The following is a 19872-nucleotide window of genomic DNA, read 5'->3' as shown; positions in this document are numbered from 1 at the left end:
CACTCTGCTGCTGTGAAATATTGCTGTGTCACAAGAGGACCTATTGCTCATTTTCAGATGAATAGATCACTTTAATCATTGCAGCCTGGATCCACAAAAGGTCTTTAAGCATTGCAATGCTGAGGGTGTCTGTGCTGTGATGTAATCCCAAGGGTTTGGATTCAGGCTCAAGCCTGACCCCCCTTCTTTCTATGTACAAATTAGGCTAACTCAGGGCTTGCATCCAAGGTCCCAGGTCTCTGGGGGGTCCAAGCCTTAGTCAAGCTGGGACCCAGAGTTCAAGCCTTATTGCTTTGTAGTATAGATGCAGCCCCACCGGATTTGTGCTCTGAGAGTCTGCCAAAAGTATCCCACAATCCCATGGGCCTACTTTGCTTGTCCTCTGTACAGTCAAGTTTTCTCACACTGCACCGTAACCAAAGGGCTAGGGTGACCATGCTTTGGAAGGGTGCTAGGAAGTCTGGGATATGGGTGGTTGGACTTAGGCCCTCATAATGCCATGTAGACACTGGAATCCCAGATTTGACCCAGAGTTCCACAATTCCTAACCTGGGGTTACAAATAAGTGTAGACACTCCAAGCCCTAGGTTAACACACCCAGGGTCTGCTAACTTAAGTTCTCCTAACCCTGGACTTACATTGCAGTGTAGACATACCCAAAGTGCCTTATAGGTACCTTGAAAATCAGTGGATCCCACAAACCCTGGGTTAGTTGCCTGTGCTCCCTATGCAATGCATGCAAAGAGATAGATGCCTGAGGATGGAATCCACACTAGGTGGGTAGCTGCTTAGGTTAGCCAATGAGAGGGGTGTGTCCTAAGCTCTGCCCCCTCAGAATTAGGCACCTATCTCATCTTATCTGCAGCTGGCAACCATCTTCTGGAGTCAGACACATTAGTTGCCTGAGCTGTTTCTTGCAAGAACAGTGGCAGTGCAGTGAACTCCATGCAAAGTGGGTGAGGAAGGAAGAGAAGGAGGCTTCCGTTTAGCACAGTAGTTAGGGCACTCACCCGGGATTTGGGAAACTTGTGTTCATCTGTCCCCCTGCCTGATGTGGAAAAGGGAGTTGAACTTGTCTCCCACACTGCAGAAGAGTGCTCTAAATACGGGCTGGTCTGATGTGGGTGTCTCTCAAGGTCTCTTGGTGAAGCTTTTCCACTTTGTATATTTAATTTTTTATATATACTGGGCCAAAGACAGTGTGAGAATGACTCCATAGTCCCATGTGTAGGGCACTTATTTGAGAAGTGGGAGACCCCTATTCAAATCCCTTTGTCTCATCAGACAGAGGTGTAAGCCTGGGACTTAACTCACTCCCATACTAAACTAGCCTTGATTAGCCTTGGGTGAAACTCTGGGACTTCACCACTAAAATTAAGAAAAATGCTCCACTGCTGCTAAGGGACTCTCACCTCAAGAATGCCCCTAACAAGAGTTATAACACCTCTGGCTGTAAAGTAGAGACACCCAAGCACTGGGAAGTTTAGGGAGGGATACAGAAAGACCCCAACAAATGGTAAAATAGATAAGATAAGCTCTGACCAGTGAATTTATGCTGACCATCTGCACAAATAAAGGCCAGAAATAAGTTACAATTCGGGCATGAAAGATAAAATGTAAAAAAAGATTTGAGCACGGATGAGGAAACATAAGTGCCAGTGCACAATTGGTTACATTTTGTTACCTGGGGGTATCGAATAATGTGATAGGTTTAGTGAAGTTAAAGGCAGTAGCTAGTTTTACATATTTGGGAATCATCTCCGGACTGCAGTTCAACATCAAGCTGTTAGATCTCTGACCCCTTTGCATGATCGTGACATGCAGAGGCATCGTCGGCATCCACAGACAAGTGAATCCTGACTGACCATTGTCTGTATATTGGGAGTAGTGAGCATAAGAGATTTGCTTGGCATATACGTTCTCTGTGTGTATTGCTAATAAATAATGTTTAATGTAAGGTTCTTTTACTGGGAAAAGATCCCACAGACCCATAGAGCCCTAAGCCTTGTGGGAAAGGGCAGATACTTAAATTGACCAGGTTTCTCCCTGAGCCCTATGGGTAAAGGTAGGTGCCTTATACCACGAGCCCTCAGTAGGGAATGGACGGCGGTACCTAAATTAACCGGGTCATGCCTTGAGCCCTCGGTAGGGTTTAGGTGAGGCGCCCTAGGTTTTTGCAGGTAACAGAAGGTGGAATTGAATCTGAGCTTCCCACCCTGGGCTAGAGTTTATAAGGGACCCCTCCTCTTTCTCCCACCCATGACCATTCTGTGTGGAGTTAGGTATGTTCAGAGCACACCTACAGGATTAGTCTCCACAAGAAAGATAGGTGGGGAAACACTTACCTCCATCTGGTTGAGGATCATGCTGGGGCTTAGGCATAAGATAAGCACCTGAACGCTTGCCTGAGGCAGCAGCGCATGTGCCCAGAGGCAGAAATTTAGGCACCATAGAGACTTTTACAGCAAAAATGCAGGCACCAAGTGAGTTTAGTCACCTACAGGGTTAGGTGACAGCTGAGCAGGGACTTGGGCATTTAAATCCCTTTGTGGAGCTGGGTCTACCTCTATCGCAGAAACATCATTGGAACTGGCCTGAATTGCTGTAATGGTTCTTGAAATTCTGGACAACTGGTTTGGTGATCACTAAATGGACATCTGTATGATTTCTATCATCCTGGAAGAAGTCGTAGGAATGCTGTCATCCATACATGTGATTTAACATACTTCTCAACATGTGCATCCTAGTTCTTTGTGGCTCTTCATCACTATGGAAACTAAAGTAAAGTCAACAGACCTGTTCCCTCTGTGTTCTTTAATGCATGATGTATTCCTTCTCCTTGCAGAAGAGGGACATTGGTTTCTGTGGTCCCTCTTCCCCTTTGATGCATTACTTTTCAAAAGGCTGTGAAGTAAGTGGAGATACTCCTTTGCAGAGGTGTTTTGGAGCCCAAGGCAAATTAAGTAATTAAAATCCCAGTATTTCTCATGTGCATTTGATTAATGCCATGCTTTAGGTGTGTGCAGAATACCATTATAGATCTTTACCAGTTGCTAACCTGTGAACCCCAGATATGCTGCAGGAAGCTGAAATGTCAGTTCTTAGATTGATCTTTAGGCGCTACATCACATTATTGGCAGTATGATACAAAAGCCTGTATCTAAAGATTCTTAAACGTGGGAGAAGTTTGAATCTAGATCCAAACTTTGGGGCTTAGATCTATTTCTAGTACCAACTTGTGTGGAGGTTGTCTCCATTCTGTTGGATGGAATATGTGTGAGTTCTATCTTTATACATCAGTAAGACAAACACGTGGACTAATTCCTACTGCTGGCTGAATTTGTGAAATAGTTTCTTTAGCTCATAAAAAAGATTACTTTTTTTTTTAAGTTGAAGGTCTTATTCTTATTGCTTCCTCAATGTTTTTGGCTGGTTCCTGAAATTACAGTTCTGTATGTATATGACCCCAGATAGTTGCAATAGGATCTGCCAAATTGTAAAACTTAAGTTATCTTTAAAAAAAATGCAGATTGTATAGAATATAAAAAATTGACAGACATTTCAGAATCAATGCTAGCTCTCATAAGATACATTTTAGTGCAACAATATTGAGTTTTTAAGGTCTTTGTTGTACAATTTAAGAATTTTCACCATATAATTAGGAGACATTTTAGTGTGTCTGCATAAAAATACCAGGAGCAATAGCATAACATATTTGGAAATTAAGAGATTTTTGCTTTTTGTGCTTAACATTTAAAATTAACAACTGTGATTACTTCATAGCTATTCTTTATAAAGTCATATGTTTTTTCCTTCTCTAGTTTTTATGATACTATTAAAACATTCTATCCATCTACCTGCCAGTATAAGTTTTCTTCCTATAGGATATAGTCTGGTACTTTGTCCAATCTAGGTTTTCGGGGGTTTTTTAATGTCCCAAATAATGGGAGTTCAACTAATTCTTTTGGAAGACTTCCATAATCCAATAGATCTTGGCTAAAATTTTCAAAAGCACCTGAGTGATTTAAGGGCCTAAGTCCATTGACTTTCAATGAGATTTAGGCTCTAAGCGCCTAAATCACTTTTGAAATGGGTCTTAGGCTCCTTAAGCACTTCTGAAAATTTTACCCCTCACCATAAATTTTTTCCCCTCCTTTACATTAGTCCTTTATTTTCCCTTTCTTAATTTCACTACATTATTCCTAGTTATTTCCTCTTGTACCATCCTGTTCTATAAGTTTTTATGCCTAAATTATATCCTAAATAATTCCTCCCTTTCCGTGGGGCCTTAAGCCACAGCCCTTGGTGGAGTGCCATGGAAGTGCCCCCATCTTAGGGCATGTCTACACTACGAAATAGGTCGAATTTATTTAAGTCGACATTTAGGGTCTGATTTTACAAAGTCGATGCTGCATGTCCCCACTATGCACATTCTGTCTGCAGAGCGCATCCTCACTACCATGGCTGGCATCGACTCACAGAGCAATGCACTGTGAGCAGCTATTCCATAGTTCCTGCTGCCGATTGGAATTCTGGGTTAGGCTCCCAGTGCCTGATGGGACAAAAACATTTTTGCGAGTTGTTCTGGGTACATATCATCAGCCTCCCGTGATGCACTTGCCTCCTCCCTCCCTCTGCCATTTTTGCACCTAAGCCTGGGTTACTCGTGCAGAAACCATAGTGTGGCATGCATGGACCCTGCCTAGTATACACTGTTGTGAGCATCGCAAACACCTCGCGCATTGTCCTGTGGTATTTGCAGAGCCTAGCCAGGAGTCGCCGCGCGTAAGAATGTAATGCCATGCAAATAGCCGTGCAGGAAGGCATGGAACGGAGCAATTCGCACATGCTGGCAGTGGCTGCCAGGCTTGTTGACACAATGGAACGCTGTTTCTGGTTCCGGGAAACAAGCACAGACTGGTGGGACCGCATAGTTATGCAGGTATGGGATGAGGAACAGTGGCTGCATAACTTTTGAATGCATAAGGCCACTTTCATGGAACTTTGTGAGTTGCTTTCCCCAGCCCTGAAGCGCAGAAATACCAAAATGAGACCTGCTATGGCAGTTGAGAAGTGAGTGGCGATAGCCCTGTGGAAGCTTGAAATGCCTGATTGCTACTGGTCAGTTGGGAATCAATTTGGAGTGGGTAAATCTATCCTGGGGGCTGTTGTGATCCAAGTAGCCAGGGCAATCAATTCACTTCTGCTAAGAAGGGTAGTGACTCTGGGAAACATGCAGGACAGAGTGGATGGCTTTGCCACGATGGGGTTCCCTAGCTGTGGTGGGGTGATAGAGAATACACATCCCTATCTTGGCACAAGACCACCTTGCCAAAGAGTACATAAACTGCAAGGGGTACTTCTTAATGGTGTAGCAAACGCTAGTGGATCACAAGGGCCGTTTCACCAACATCAGTGTGGAATGGTCAGGAAAGGTAGATGATGTGCGCATCTTTAGGAACTCAGGTCTTTTCAGAAATCTGCAAGAAGGAACTTTCTTCCCAAACCAGAAAATTACTGTTGGTGATGTTGAAATGCCAATAGTTATCCTTGGAGACCCAGCCTACCCCTTGCTCCCATGGCTCATGAAGCTGTACACAGGCAGCCTGGATAGCAGTAAGGAGCAGTTCAACCATAGGCTGAGCAAGTGCTGAACGGTGGTAGAATGTGCCTTTGGACATTTAAAGGGCCGCTGGCACAGTCTACTCACTAGGTTAGACCCCAGCAAAAGCACTGTTCCCACTGTTGTTGCTCATGCTTGCTGTGCTCCATAATATCTGCAAAAGTAAAGGGGAAAAGTTTCTGGCGGGGTGTGGGGGTTGAGGCAGGTGGCCTGGCAGCCCATTTTGAACAGCCAGCCAATTAGAAGAGCACATTGAGGCACATTGAGGCACACTGCGCCTCCGAGAGGCTTTGAAAAACAGTTTCATGAATGATCCAACACTGATGGGACAGTTCTGTGTGTTGTTCCTTACTCTTTTTTGCATGTACTTCCCTGTAAACTAAACCCCCACCAACCACAGTGAATAAAGATCCTCTTGTCCTCAGTTCATGCATTTTTATTATGCTAACAAACACTGAACAGAGACAGCAATAAATAGCAAAGATAACCCGGGTCTAAGGGCCTGATAACACAGGGGGGAGGGGCGAGGACACTAGCTTACTACAATTGCACTGTCTAGTAATCAAAGCTGTGGGAATGAGAGCCTTCTGCTCCATGAACCATCCCCTGGAGTTGAGTTCAAGGGATAACGGAGCTTCTCCCTTCTCCCCCCTGGATTCTAGGATGTCTGGGAGAAGAGGATAGGGAACTTGGTGAGAGTGCAGCTGGCTCATCATTGAGTGCAGCGGGACTTTAAGGTCTAGCTGCCTTTCCTGCACTTCAACCAGACACCTCAACATGTCTGTCTGCTCCCCAACAAACCGCAACATCTCCTCTTGTGTGTCACACTCTTGATCCCCGCATGCTTTCCTGCCCTCTTGGTCGGTGTGCATGATCTCTGACAGTGTAAGCCTCCATGCATTCAGCTGGGCCCTGTCAGTCTTGGAGGAATGCATCAAATCACAGAACATGTCTTCCCTTGTCTGCTTTTTTCACCTTCTAATCTGGGACAGCCATTGTGTTGGTGTGGAGGAAGCACCCACAGACACTGTTGCAGCCGCAAGGAAAAACATACATTGTTGAAAACAGAAGGTTAACTCTTGCAATGAATGAAACACTTCACAGCAGTAAATACATTCCCTGAGGTACATGGCCACATTATGTCTTCTAAAAGAAGCACCTACCAGTAAGGTACAACACGTGACACAGTGCTGGGCAGCAGATTTCGGTTTGCAGGCAGGCATGGTAAGCACACAAGAAAGGCGGTGTCAGGGCACACCCAGGGACGTTTTTTGATGGGGAAACTCTTGGCACATAAACAGGTTATTCCAGGGAGCACCTTTTATGTAGCTAGACTGGCTGCCACTGTATCCCAATTGTTTATCTCGAATTAAACATTAACCACAGTTGTAATCACACTACACTTCCCTGCCACAGTCCCGCAACAGTAGGTCCCAGGAGGGGATTGGCCCCAGAGTTAGGAAAAGGTACTGCCTGTCAGGGAGAATGGATCCTCCACTTGCCTGCTGTCCATTCTCCTGCTTCTCCTCCTCTTCCTCATCAACAATGTCCTCCTCATTGTTGCCCGTGGCTGCCTGGGTCCCCTGGGAGGTATCCATGGAGTGTGTTGGGGTACTGGTGGGGTCCCCACCTAGAATCACATGCAGCCGCTCATAGAAGCGGCATGTCTGTGGCTCAGAACCAGAGCAACTAGTTGCCTCCCTTGTCTTCTGGTACGCTTCCCTGAGCTCCTTTATTTTCACATAGCACTGCTGTGTCCTAGCCTTTTTCCACCATTCTCTGTGCGATTTTTGGCATAGATGTCAGCATTTCTTCTGGTGGTTTGGCGCTCTGCTTGCACAGACTCTTCTCCCCACACAGCAATCAAATCCAGTGTCTCATGTATGCTCCATGCTGGAGCACATTTGCAGCCCTGGGCAGGCACGGTCAGCTCTGGTGGTGAGCTCTCCACGCTGATCAAACAGGAAATTAAATTCAAAAGTTCCAGGGGCTTTTCCTGTGTACCTGGCTGAAATGCAGTGGAGTTCGAAGTGCTGTCCAGAGCGGTCATATTGGAGCACTCTGGGACATCTCCCAGAAGCCAAACCCATCCAATTACACAGTGTTGTGTCTACACTATCCCTAATTTGACCCGGGAAGGTTGACTCTAGCACTACTTCCCTCGCTGAAGTGTAGTACAGGCATCGATTTTACAAGCCCTTTAGGTCATTGGAAAGGGCTCGGTAGTGTAGACACGCACATTATAAATTCGACCTAACATGGCGTATGTCGATCTAATGCCATAGTGTAGACCAAGCCTTACTAGAAGTTCCCAAGAAGCAGAGTGTGCTGCAAGCACAATGGGAGAACAGGGGGAGTGCTGCCATTTGATAAGGTGCAACATGTGCTCCCTTCTCCATGGAGATGGATCTACTGACTGGTGCAGAGAAGGAAGGACCACAGCCCCACCCTTGCCTCTCCACACCTTTTTGTAGAGGCTAGCACCACTGTAGGCATTAGCCTGGAGCATTCTTTGTGCTACCTGAGCAGAATGGGGACTGTGTTAGAACCTTACCCAGCAGTGGCACAAGAGACTGCAGGGAAAGGAGTGCTCCTTATGCCTTTTCCGTTTCACATACCCATGTGGGGCAGGCACAATCTGATCCTCATTGTCACTCCCTTCAAATATCTGCAGACAGCTATGTACCTTGCTTCGGTGTCTCTAGGGTACATCTGCAGTACAGCTAGGAGATTCCCAGCTTGAGGAGACATGCACATGCTAGCTCTGACTGCACTAGTGCATTCAAAATAGAAGTGTTGTCACTGCAGCACAAGAAGTAGGAGGGGCTAGCAGCCCTGGCTACAATCCCATCTGAGCCCCCAAGCATGTACTACAGTAGCTAGATCCTTGAATTTCTATTCTTAGTGCACTAGCTCTGTGAAGCTAGACATCTAGTTTTTTGTTTTTGTTTCTTAGTTTTCCTTATAAATCAATCCCTCCAGCCACCTAGTCATTCCTGAAGTTTTCCCTTTCATTCCCTCCCGCTTTGTCCTGTTATTTTAATCAGGGTTCTAGTGAACAAACTTGCAAAAACTGTAACTAAATAACATGCATCTTCTGAAAGTCAGCTTCACAATCTGCAATTACAGGCAAATTCACTTTCCTGTCTTTTCCTGCCTACAGTACTTCTGGAATGCAGAATTTTAGCTCACGCAAGCATATGGAAAGAGCAAAGGGATTTTCCCAGAAATATTAGAAATGTATACAATTGCTGATCCACTATTTTTCACAGAATCTGGATCCTCTTTAAAGTGTCTATTGTCAAAGCCTGTCTGATAGTATTGGGGATCTGAATGTAAAGTTTCTATGTGCTTTCATCACTTTGTCAATTCTCCTTCTTTCAGTAAATTCTTTCCCCATGTTGTCATTAAATCTTCCTAGTTTCTCTCAATCTTCCCCTCCATCACTTTCCCCCTGTTCTTTTTGTCTCTCTGCATTTTCTCTTAATCCTTCCTTTCAATTGTATTCACTCAATCCACCCACCCAAAACCATTTAAACTAATTCTAAGAATGTGTGGGGAAATGCACCCCCGGTATTTGAACTGTTCAGAGAGGAAATCAACACCAACTAAAAATTGGCCAAAGGCACCCTTTTCTGGATTTTTCAATTTACTACCAAAAAAAAAATCCAGAGGATCCTTTTAATTAGAAATGTTTTATTGAAAATATTATATCTGTAGACTCATTTACAATCTAGACTGTAGTGGAATTACCGTGAGGTCTGAATAAGGCTGGGTGTATGGCTGTGCTACCCAGAACAAACCACAGAGTGAATTAGGAGATAGTCACAATCCAGTCCTTGTCACTCCTTTACCCCAGGGGGAAATAAGATGTACCAGATAAAGGGCTGACATGACTTATTTCCCACTCTGTGCTAGCTCTATTGTGCTCCTCACCCCTGCAAATCCACTCTCTGGCTCCCTGCATTGGAGGGGGAGTTGCAGCCCTGCAGTGGTAGCTCTCTCCCTTGCATGCAGATGGGCAATAAGGGTAATTAGGGGAGAAAGGGGGCTTACAATTAAGCCCTAAGGATTTTTGCCATGGACACTAAAGAGGGAGCCAATGGTTTTTTCCTATCTGGTAAGGAGTGAGCAGGTTCATACTCTTTCCTGGTGCCTTGCCTACCGTTCATTGCATTCCAATGAGCTCTGTTCTGGTTACAAGCTCATTGAGGAAGCTTGTCTTGATTTCCTCGAAATGGTTCAAAAGTATGAGTCCATGTTATGGTAGCATAGCCAACTTCTCCATTTTCTTCCCTACCTCGTCTCCTATGTGTTTGATCTTCTTAGGATAGTATTAGAGACTGGAACAGGATGTGCAACGTCTTCTCCATCTCCTTCTAGGGATGGGTCTCTTATGTCTACAGTGCAATTAAAAACCCAGGGCTAGCTACTGCCAGCTGACTGGGACTCTGCTGAAGGGGCTATTTAATTGTGGGGTAGATGTTTGGGCTCAGGCTGCAGCCTGGGCTCTAGGAGCCTGCAAGATGGCCTAATCCTGGTACAATTTTGAAACAGTGGTCAGATTACCAATGTCCTGCCTACCCCCTGAGGAGGTCCACCCTCACAGCCTCTGCCCATGGAACACTAAAACAGCCTCCTCCTTCAAGAAGGAATTCCAGTGAGTAGAGAAAACTGAGGGGACTCAGGATGGAGGAGGGCTCAAATGAATTAGATGTTTCAGAGGGGGAGCAAGGGGAGAGGTTTCAGCACAGCATCACTGCTGGTGGGGAGCCCTGTTTCTCTTTGCCTTACTGCATTTTTCTCAAAAAAACATGCTTTTGTTATTAGGGCATGAAGATGAAAGAGGTGATATAACACATAGACTGCTTGTGTTGGGGTAGAGTTTTATTTCAGATAGGTTTCAATAAGGGGGCCTGTCTTTTACCTGTGTAATTAAATAAAAGGGTGTAAAATAACCTCTTGATCGGTTTCTGTCTGCATTGCAACTACTATACCCAACACCTCAAATAAAAGCAAAAGGGATTTGGAATAAGAAAGATTCATGACAGAGGTGGTTAGATAAAGTTTGCCAAAAAATTGTGAAATTTTGTTTCTGGTTTTCACCAAATTGTCATTTTTTACAAAAGTTTCCAACTACAGCTAGTTATTAACATTTTTCCATTCTTGCTACACTGTGGTCAGGAATAAAACTCCTGCCAACAGTACTACCAACCCCAAAGCATTCAGAAATCATGGGTCAGGCCCTGAAAGCATGAGACTGGTGTTTAAAAATAACTAATGTGGGGGTATTTTTGTTTGCTGTTTTTTTGAGCCTGGAAGATTTGTATTTTCAAGCTCTTCTCCACAGCCCTGAGGACTATAAACTTATCTGTTAAAACTAAAAGCTGAAATGTTCATGTAATCAGAAGACTGCTGGGGCTTTAAAAGAAAAACCAATCCCAACAAAACAAAGAACACATATGACCAGACTCCCAGTAAAATCACAGGCAGTGGGCAACATGGATTTTCAGGAAGCTACTGCTAGCTGCACCATTGACACCAGCATCCATCCTTCCGACAAGATTTAAAACAAATAAATGTCACCGGTAACCTTACTGGCTCGGCAGAAAGGAGGAGGACTGTGTGTGGACCCTCCAGGCTGGGGATTGAAGCATGGGAATAATGGGAACTACAGCTGGTATCGAATGTAGCAGTACATAAAACCTGTGTCCTTCACTCAAGCCATTGGCTCCTCAAACAACATCCCATCAAATTCACTCCTCCGGGCCCCCATCTTCAGGATTCTTAGTGATCCGAACCAGGGAAACTTAAAAAAGCTCATTTCATGCCCCAGGATCGGTCTACCCCGGTGCTGGGCACGGCGTAGGACCTTGACTAGCACTACCCTCTCAGGCCTGGTCTACACTAGGACTTTAATTCGAATTTATCAGCGTTAATTCGAACTAACCGCTCAACCGTCCACACCAGGAAGCCATTTAATTCGAACTAGAGGGCTCTTTAGTTCGAATTTGGTACTCCACCCCGGCAGGTGGAGTAACGCTAAATTCGCACTTGCTAGCTCGAATTAGGCTTGGTGTGGATGCTAATCGAACTTAGCAGCTCCGGGAGCTATCCCACAGTGCACCACTCTGTTGACGCTCTGGACAGCAGTCCGAGCTTGGATTCTCTGGCCAGCCACACAGGAAATGACCCGCGAAAATTTGAATTCATTTTCCTGTCTGGGCGGTTTGAATCTGACGTTCTGGTTGCACATCGGGGCGAGCTCCGCAGCACCTGCAACGATGCAGAGCTCTCCAGCAGAGGAGTCCGGGCAATCCCAGACTAGAAAGAGGTCCCCAGCATGGACTGACCGGGAAGTCCAGGATCTGATCGCTGTGTGGGGCGAGGAGTCTGTGCTCTCGGAGCTGCGCTCCAACAAGCGGAACGCGAAGACCTTCGAGAAGGTCTCTAAAGCCATGAAAGACAAAGGATACAGCCGGGATGCGATGCAGTGCCGCGTGAAAGTGAAGGACCTAAGACAAGGGTATCAAAAAGTCAGAGCGGCAAGCGGACGCTCGGAGCCCAGCCCCAGACATGCCGCTTCTACGAGGCACTGCATGCCATTCTAGGTGGGTCTGCCACCAGTGCCCCACCAGTGACGGTGGACTCCGAGGACGGAATAGTGTACCGACAGTTCCCCCTCCTGTTCGCCGATGGGGAAGATGAGGAAGGGTCTTTAGAGGACGGCGCAGGCGACATCGAACCCACTCCCGCTTTCCCTGACAGCCAGGATCTCTTCATCACCCTCACAGAGATCCCCTACCAACCGTCCCCGCCCGTTAACCCGGACTCGGAATCAGGGGAAGGATCAGGCGGTAAGTGCTACAAACAGGGAAACATTTATTTTTTTAAGAAACAGGGATATATATAAAAAATAGAAATACTATATAAACATTTTTAAATATGAAACTATACAAACAGCAGGTCTACACATACAGCAATGGAGCAATAGTCCTCTGGGGACAGTTCAAAAAAGCTCTCAGAGAGCAGCTGGAAAAGCCTCAGCAAGAGGTTTCTTGGGAGAGGTGCTTTATTGGGTGCTCCGTTGAAGCACACTCTTCCGCGTCAGGCCATCCTCAGGTACAGGGGGACCATCGCCTCTACGAGCATGGCAGCGTATGGTCCTGGTCTGTGCAGGGCTTCTGTTAGCATCTGCTCTCTCTGTGTGCGCCTGACACGCCTCAGGGTGATGTCGTTGTGGAAGTGCTGCATCTAATTAGTGGAATTAGTGTACTGTTACTATTGTGCATGGTAGACTTTTACTTTGCATAAGAATGACCCTCGCTTAACAGAGTTTTACTTTGCATAAGAATGACCCTCGCTTAACAGAGTTTTACTTTGCATAAGAATGACCCTCGCTTAACAGCCACGTGTTGCAGGCCACAGAGGAAAAGCATACAGGGGTCTTTCCCGTTCACTGGCGGGAGGTGCTGCATAACGCTCATCTTTTCTGCTTTGCACATTGCCTCCAGCAGGAGAGCACAGCTAAGCACTAACTGATAAGCACTCTGTACTGTAAGGCTTACCAGGACTTTGTGCAAGAGGGATGCAGCTGTCTCTCCTCACTTGTGCGCTATCCAGTGCAATCGCGCCGCCAATGAGAGCGTATTCCGAAATCTCGGACTAGTTCCGAGATCTCCTGAGACTTGGTTCCCTGTTTGGTCTTCTTAACTGAAACTGACTAGACTGTGTTTACTGTTGGCAAACATGTATTTGTTCAAGGAAATCACCTACTTTTTCGCATCACACAGCTTCGGCTCCTTCCCGGACTGCCCCGCCATCCCCCTCGCAGAGGCTGGCTCAGATTAGATGCCGAAAGAAAAAGACAAGGGACGACATGTTCCAGGAACTGATGGCCAGCTCCAGAGCGGAGGCGGCAGAGCAGAGACAGTCGAGGGAGAGCCTGTGTCAGCAGCATCGCACACACCTGGAACGGGAGGATAGGTGGCGGCAGGAAGACCAGCAGGCGACTCAAACACTGCTTGGTCTAATGAGGGAGCAAACGGAGACGCTCCGGCGCCTTGTAGATGTTCTGCAAGACCGCAGTCAGGAGGAGAGAGCCCCCCTGCAGTGCATCTGCAACCGCCCTCCAACGCCAAGAAGTCCTGTCCCCCCCTCACCCAAAGTGACAAGACGGAGGGGCGGTAGGGGCCGTGAGAACTGTCCCTGCACCGCAGCACACCGATAATGTTCGAGACAACTGTCGCGCTGTAAATTTGTACAAGCTCTTTCCTTACAGCATCAACCAGTCCCAACTCCAAGTTCAAACCCCCCACTGTGTACTACATTATTAAAAGCGGTTTGGTGTTACTGACTGTTTCCGTCACGTTTCTGGTGTCAGAAGACTTTCTGTTGTTCTGTGTGTGGGGGGGGGGGAATTGTAATGTCAGTGCATAGCCCACAGTGCCATGCTACAGACTTGGCTGCAGGGTCAACTGCAGGGCACACACAGACTGCAGTCACTAGGCACCAGGGACAGTCTGTGTGGTGTATGCTGCCCCGGGTCTTTCCTCGATGTGTATGCTTGTGCAGGGTCCTGGTGCCTGCCATCCCCGAATGTAAAGGCAGGCTTCCCTTCACAGTCACGATCCTCCCCGGTGCCCTGAGCCCCAAAAAGAGACCTCATCCAGGGGCAGATACTCACCCTTCCCCCACACCCCTCACCCCTTCCAACGCCCAAACCCACAGCCGTCATGTTAACCCCTATCCAAAGACGGCACCCCTCGCCCCTTCCTGCAAACCCACCCATCAGTGCACACCTTAACCAGCACAGAATGCTTCCATGTTTCAACGAAGAAACAGAAATGCAAAGTCAACGAAAGATTTATTATTAATTACTAAAACATGTCCTTAGTTTTAAAACGTCCTTCGGAAGTGGGGGAAACTTGGTTTATGATCAGGCTCTCTTAAAATCAAGTGGACAGTCACAGGTTACCCTGCTCTGCGAGGAAACTCGCTTTCAAAGCCTCCCTGATGCCTATCGCTTCCCGCTGGGATATTCTCTCAGCACGGGTGTCTGGCTGATCGTAAACAGCAGCCAGGCGATTTGCCTCAACCTCCCAAGCGGCCAAAAAGGTCTCGCCCTTGCTCTCACAGAGATTGTGGAGCACACAGCAAGCAGAAATAACTACGGGGATATTCTTTTCGCTGATGTCCGAGCGAGTCAGTAAGGTCCGCCATCTCCCCTTGAGACGTCCGAAAGCACACTCCACCACCATTCTGCACTTGCTCAGCCGGTAGTTGAAGAGTTCCTTTTCACTGTCCAAGGCGCCTGTATAGGGCTTCATGAGCCAGGGCATTAGCGGGTAGGCCGGGTCCCCGAGGATCACTGTAGGCATCTGCACATCCCCAACTGTTATTTTGTGGTCCGGGAAGAAAGTGCCTGCCTGGAGGCGTCTAAACAGACCAGAGTTCCTGAACACACGCGCGTCATGAACCTTGCCCGCCCACCCGACGTTGATGTTGGTAAAACGTCCCCTATGGTCCACCACAGCTTGCAGCACCATTGAAAAGTAGCCCTTTCGGTTAATGTACTCGCTGGCCTGGTGGGCTGGTGCCAGGATAGGGATGTGAGTCCCATCTATAGCCCCACCGCAGTTTGGGAATCCCATCGCGGCGAAGCCATCTATGATGACCTGGACATTTCCGAGAGTCACTACCTTTGAGAGCAGTTGCTCAACGATTGCGTAGGCTACTTGAATAACAGCAATCCCCACGGTAGATTTGCCCACGCCAAAGTGGTTCGCTACTGACCGGTAGCTGTCTGGCGTGGCAAGTTTCCAGAGGGCTATGGCCACTCGCTTCTGCACAGTCAGGGCTGCTCGCATCCTTGTGTCCTGGCGCTTCAGGGCAGGGGACAGCAAGTCACACAGTTCAAGGAAAGTGCCCTTACGCATCCTGAAGTTTCGCAGCCACTCTGTGTCATCCCAGACCTGCAGCACTATGCGGTCCCACCAGTCTGTGCTTGTTTCCCGGGCCCAGAATCGCCGTTCCACACCATGAACTTGACCCATTGCCACCATGATCTCCACTGCCCGGCGTACCCTGCTTTCTGAGAGGTCTGCGCCACTCTCCTCACCGTGCTGCCGGAGCCTCCTCGCCCGGTTTCTCAGCATCTGACTGTGGAAGAGGTGGACGATAAAGTGCGAGGAGTTGACAACGGCCATAAGTGCAGCGATGATCGCAGCGGGCTCCATGCTCGCAGTGCTGTGGCGTCCGCGCTGTAACCGACCAGACAAGGGCGCGAACAGATTTCCCGCCGGCGCTTTCAAGGAAGACAGGGAGGGCGGGATTGACGGTTCAATGACGACACATTTTCCCCCCAGCATGCATTGGGGGGAAATCCCACAATTCCAATGGGCAGCGGGGAGTGCGGGAACTGTGGGATAGCTTCCCACAGTGCACTGCTTCCAAAGTCGAAGCTGGCCCCGTGAATGTGGACTCAGAAGTTCGAATTTGTGTATTTAGTATGGATACACAAATTCGACTTATTAAGGTCGAATCCACAAATTCGACTTAAGTAGATTCGAAATAGTCCTGTAGTGTAGACAAGCCCTCAGCTATCAGACGCACCCTGCAGGGCCGGGAGCAGGCGCGCTGCTGGAGCAGACCCGCAGTACCTGTTCTGCGGAGAAGCAGCAGGTTCCCCCGGGGTTAGCCTCCTTTTGTGCAAGCAAAGCAACCGAGCGCCTGTTCCCCCCGCTCCCCATCCCCATCCCCTGCAAGCGCTGCAATGCCTAAGCCGCTCCTGCCTTCTGTCTGCGCACTGGCACCAGCTAGGGAAAAGTGACACCTCCCACTAGGGAAACTTGGGACTTTGCTCTTGCTTGAACTCCCCGCTCAGTTCGGCCCTTCCCACCACCCCGGGCGGCTTTGTATTCCCGGTGCCCAGGAGGAAACAACCCGCTCTCCCGCGCACGGAGGGGCAGGTGCAGCAGGAGACGAGGCGTCTCGCTCCCAGGCAGCTGGCAGCGAGCCAGGCGGGCGGAGTGGAGCAGCGCGCGCGCGCAGGCGGGCGCTGGCGAAGCAGCAGCTGCTGCTGGCCCGTGTGCGCGCCTGTCCAGCTCGGGTTGCATCAGACAAACCTCCCAGCTTGGGCCGCCTCCCCCTCTGCCTTTGCTTGTCCCCGGGAGCGGGGCACAGGTGTTCACTTCGCCAGCGCGCTGCTGCAGCTGCTCCCGGCAAAGCCTCGGACCTGCGAGCCGCCGGCACCCAAGGCCCTGCAAAAATGCTGTGGAAAGCGCATCAGCTGCTGAGGAAATTCTCCACCACGGCCACAGTGAGTGTGTGAGGACGGGCTCCCCTCAGGAGAGAGCTTTCCAGGACGCCCTAGCTCGGGAATGAGCAATAGGGTTGTCCGGGGTGGGGGTGGGTCAGGGCAGGCTCAGTGGGACTTGGCAAATATGTCGCTTTTGCTTGCAAGGCTGTGAGCGTATATTTGTTTTCCGTATTTGGATGAGAAGCTGCAATAGCCCAGCGATGGGGGGCGGGAGGGGAGGACAAGTCAGCGGTGCTTGGATAATACCTCTGCAAGGAAAGGATAAAAATAGGCCGAGATTTTATCCCACGAATTTTGGCACTGGACGGTCAGAGGTCCCGTCAGGGGATATTTGGCATGTTTACCAAAATAGGAGCATCTTGCTTTGCCAGACTGAGACTATGGTGGAGCTCGGTATATGGCGCGGATCTCGGTATAGCCTCTGATACCGTGCTCGGTATCGCAGGCGTCTGGGAGCTGCAACGAAGAAAATCGATGATGCTTTTGTAACATCTGAACTGGCAATCATGTTCTCACGGAGGGGAGCTCAGCGGTGCTCCCAGGCTGTAACTGCTGCGAAAGAGGGCTAAAGATCTGCTTCTCAAACGGAAATAGCCAGCCTTGTTCCCACTACTGTAGTCAAACTGGGAACAGGCATGTTTCTTATGGAGAAGTAAACCTTCAGCCTAGGGTGACCAGATGTCCCGATTTTTTAGGGACAGTCCCGATTTTGGGGTCTTTTTCTTATACAGGCTCCTATTACCCCCCACCCCTGGCCCGATTTTTCACACTTGCTGTCTGGTCACCCTACTTCAGCCCCTGCTCCAAATGCTGGCCTTGGAGGCGTGTCAGTCTGTGAACATCAGTTCTTACACTTTGGCTGTAGAGAATTAATGCAAGGCGGACATTTGTCTGTCTGGTGTTGGATTAAACTGCATAGCTCTGCTGGGAGACTGTGATAATGATCCACACTGTTCTTTATGTCCTGTTAAATGTGTCCCTTAAAATTTGATGTAAAGAAGTAGACAAGATGCTTCGGGTACTCTGGTTAAGATTCAGGGATGCAGCTGAATGCAGTTTGGGGGTGGTTTTTCTCCCTCCGAAGCCCACTCTGTGTTTCATATTTGACAGCATGACCAAGGGTGAGGACAGCTGTTTGCCTGGGGAATCTACTTTGAAGGGTTTTTACAGTGAGACTTTAGCTAAGCTCTTTGGAATTGCATCAGCAATGTGAATGGATGACTGACACATTGCATGCAGAGATATGGATGGGGAGAGGCAGTGCTATTGGTTTTCATTCTGAGGAGCAAGGCGTGAGTCCTGATGCTGTGTAGAATTAAAGTTATCATGTTAATGTATCCTTTGAGAAGCATTTTACATCCTTTTAAAAGAGATGTAGCAGTAAAAATATTTCCCTTGTCATCACTAACAGTGTCTAAATTGTTGAAGAGAATAAATATAATATTGTAACCAGAATGGGAGCTATTGAAAATTAATCCGTGGGGAAATTGAACTGAAAGCATTACCAGTGAAACATGTTAGAGATGCACACACCATAGGCAATTCCAGAAATATTTGTTATTTATAACAGTGAAATGAATACCCTTTGCAATGTTAACTTTTCTCTTCACAAGGAGAAACGGTATGTAGCATGAACACATTTTTACTTTTTAGTGATTTGCTTTTGATATGAGACTTGTAAGACTATTAATGTATGCAGTGCTTCTGTAGTCTTATTCTATGTTGCAGGAGGTGCATGGGAGAAGAATAAGAATCAGAATGGAGTAAATGTTGAAATGTTGTGTGTGTCATATAAACAGCCATTAAAATAAACTCTAGTAATTTTATTTTATATAAGGTAAATTAATACCATAAAATCAATGGATATTGTAGCCAATATTTTCAAAGTATGTGCCTAAAAAAATAAACAGCTATATCTATATTTCGGCATCTACATAAAAGAAGACTGATTTTCAGAAATGTTAAACATCCACAACTTCCTCTGAAGCCAATGGAATCTGTGGATGCTCAACATCCCTTAAAAGGAGGCCACTTTTATTTAGATGCCCAAGTGTGGATTTGGGTGCCTGTCTTTGTACATCACCTGTACAAACTAGTTTTCAGGTTGTGTGCTCTTCTGCACCGATCTTGTTCTCTGCATCTGGCTACGGAGAATCATATCAAAGTAAAATGAGAATGAATTTTGAGATCTTCCCATGACTATTTTTATCCCCGTTATAATACGAGCGAAGTAATACCATAAGGAAGAAAAAAGAAAGCAAAATCAAGTTCAACAAATGAAAATGAAATAAGAATGTTCAGACACTTTCCAAATCCCTGATCCTCTGCTCACACAGCTTTGTAAGACCATGGATATTCTCCATGTTAACAAAATTCCTCTAGAAGTTCCCTTGCAGTAAAAATAAAAGGGCCTCTATACCTTGTAAAATTGAGCCATCTCTCTGTCATCAGTCTGAGCTCCACTATTTTCCAGGCCTGTTGGGATAACTCCAAAAAAGAAGAAGGGAAGAAGTCTCCACCAATAATGAATAATCATGAACCTTCCCATGAGAAGCAGTGCCTCTGATAACTTTGTGTGCTCATTGTCAGCAAGGTGGTTACAAGGGAAGCTCAACATTGCCTCCATAGTACCAATACATATGTCCAAAGCAATGACAAGTCCATTATCAGTAATGTATATGAGGATTGCTCTTATTAATATATCACCATATGCCCCCTGCATGATTTGATGGCATTTAGTGAGCTCCTGTTTAGGAGCTAGACTATGGGACCTATCTTTGTAGTGGTCCATCCCAGAGGTGGCATTTCAATGAAGAAGTAACTACCAGGCCGTCCTACATTCCCCCATAATTTTACAGAATTTGCACTTTTATGCAGTTCTACCATGTCTCCGTATCATTTTGTTGCAAGGAATTTCCACTCTCAAAAG

The 19872-nt window shown here is 47.2% G+C and overlaps 1 protein-coding gene across 2 annotated transcripts in view; it reads left to right on the top strand.

The window, feature by feature from the left end:
* The first annotated feature begins 16732 nt into the window (after nucleotides 1-16732).
* ALDH1L2 (aldehyde dehydrogenase 1 family member L2) overlaps nucleotides 16733-19872 on the top strand; it is a 50974-nt gene continuing 47834 nt past the window's right edge. For both annotated transcript variants that reach the window (XM_039484760.1, XM_039484746.1), the window contains exon 1: nucleotides 16733-16943. Coding sequence is in view for 1 of the 2 variants with exons in the window: in XM_039484746.1 (XP_039340680.1) it covers nucleotides 16893-16943 (51 nt within the window). In the remaining variant the exon portion in view is untranslated. The remainder of the gene's footprint in view (nucleotides 16944-19872) is intronic.

Source organism: Mauremys reevesii, linkage group 1 (genome assembly GCF_016161935.1).
Source record: "Mauremys reevesii isolate NIE-2019 linkage group 1, ASM1616193v1, whole genome shotgun sequence".
NCBI lineage: Eukaryota > Metazoa > Chordata > Testudines > Geoemydidae > Mauremys > Mauremys reevesii.
Note: the sequence above shows the minus strand (reverse complement) of the source record. Positions and strands in the feature narration are given on the sequence as shown.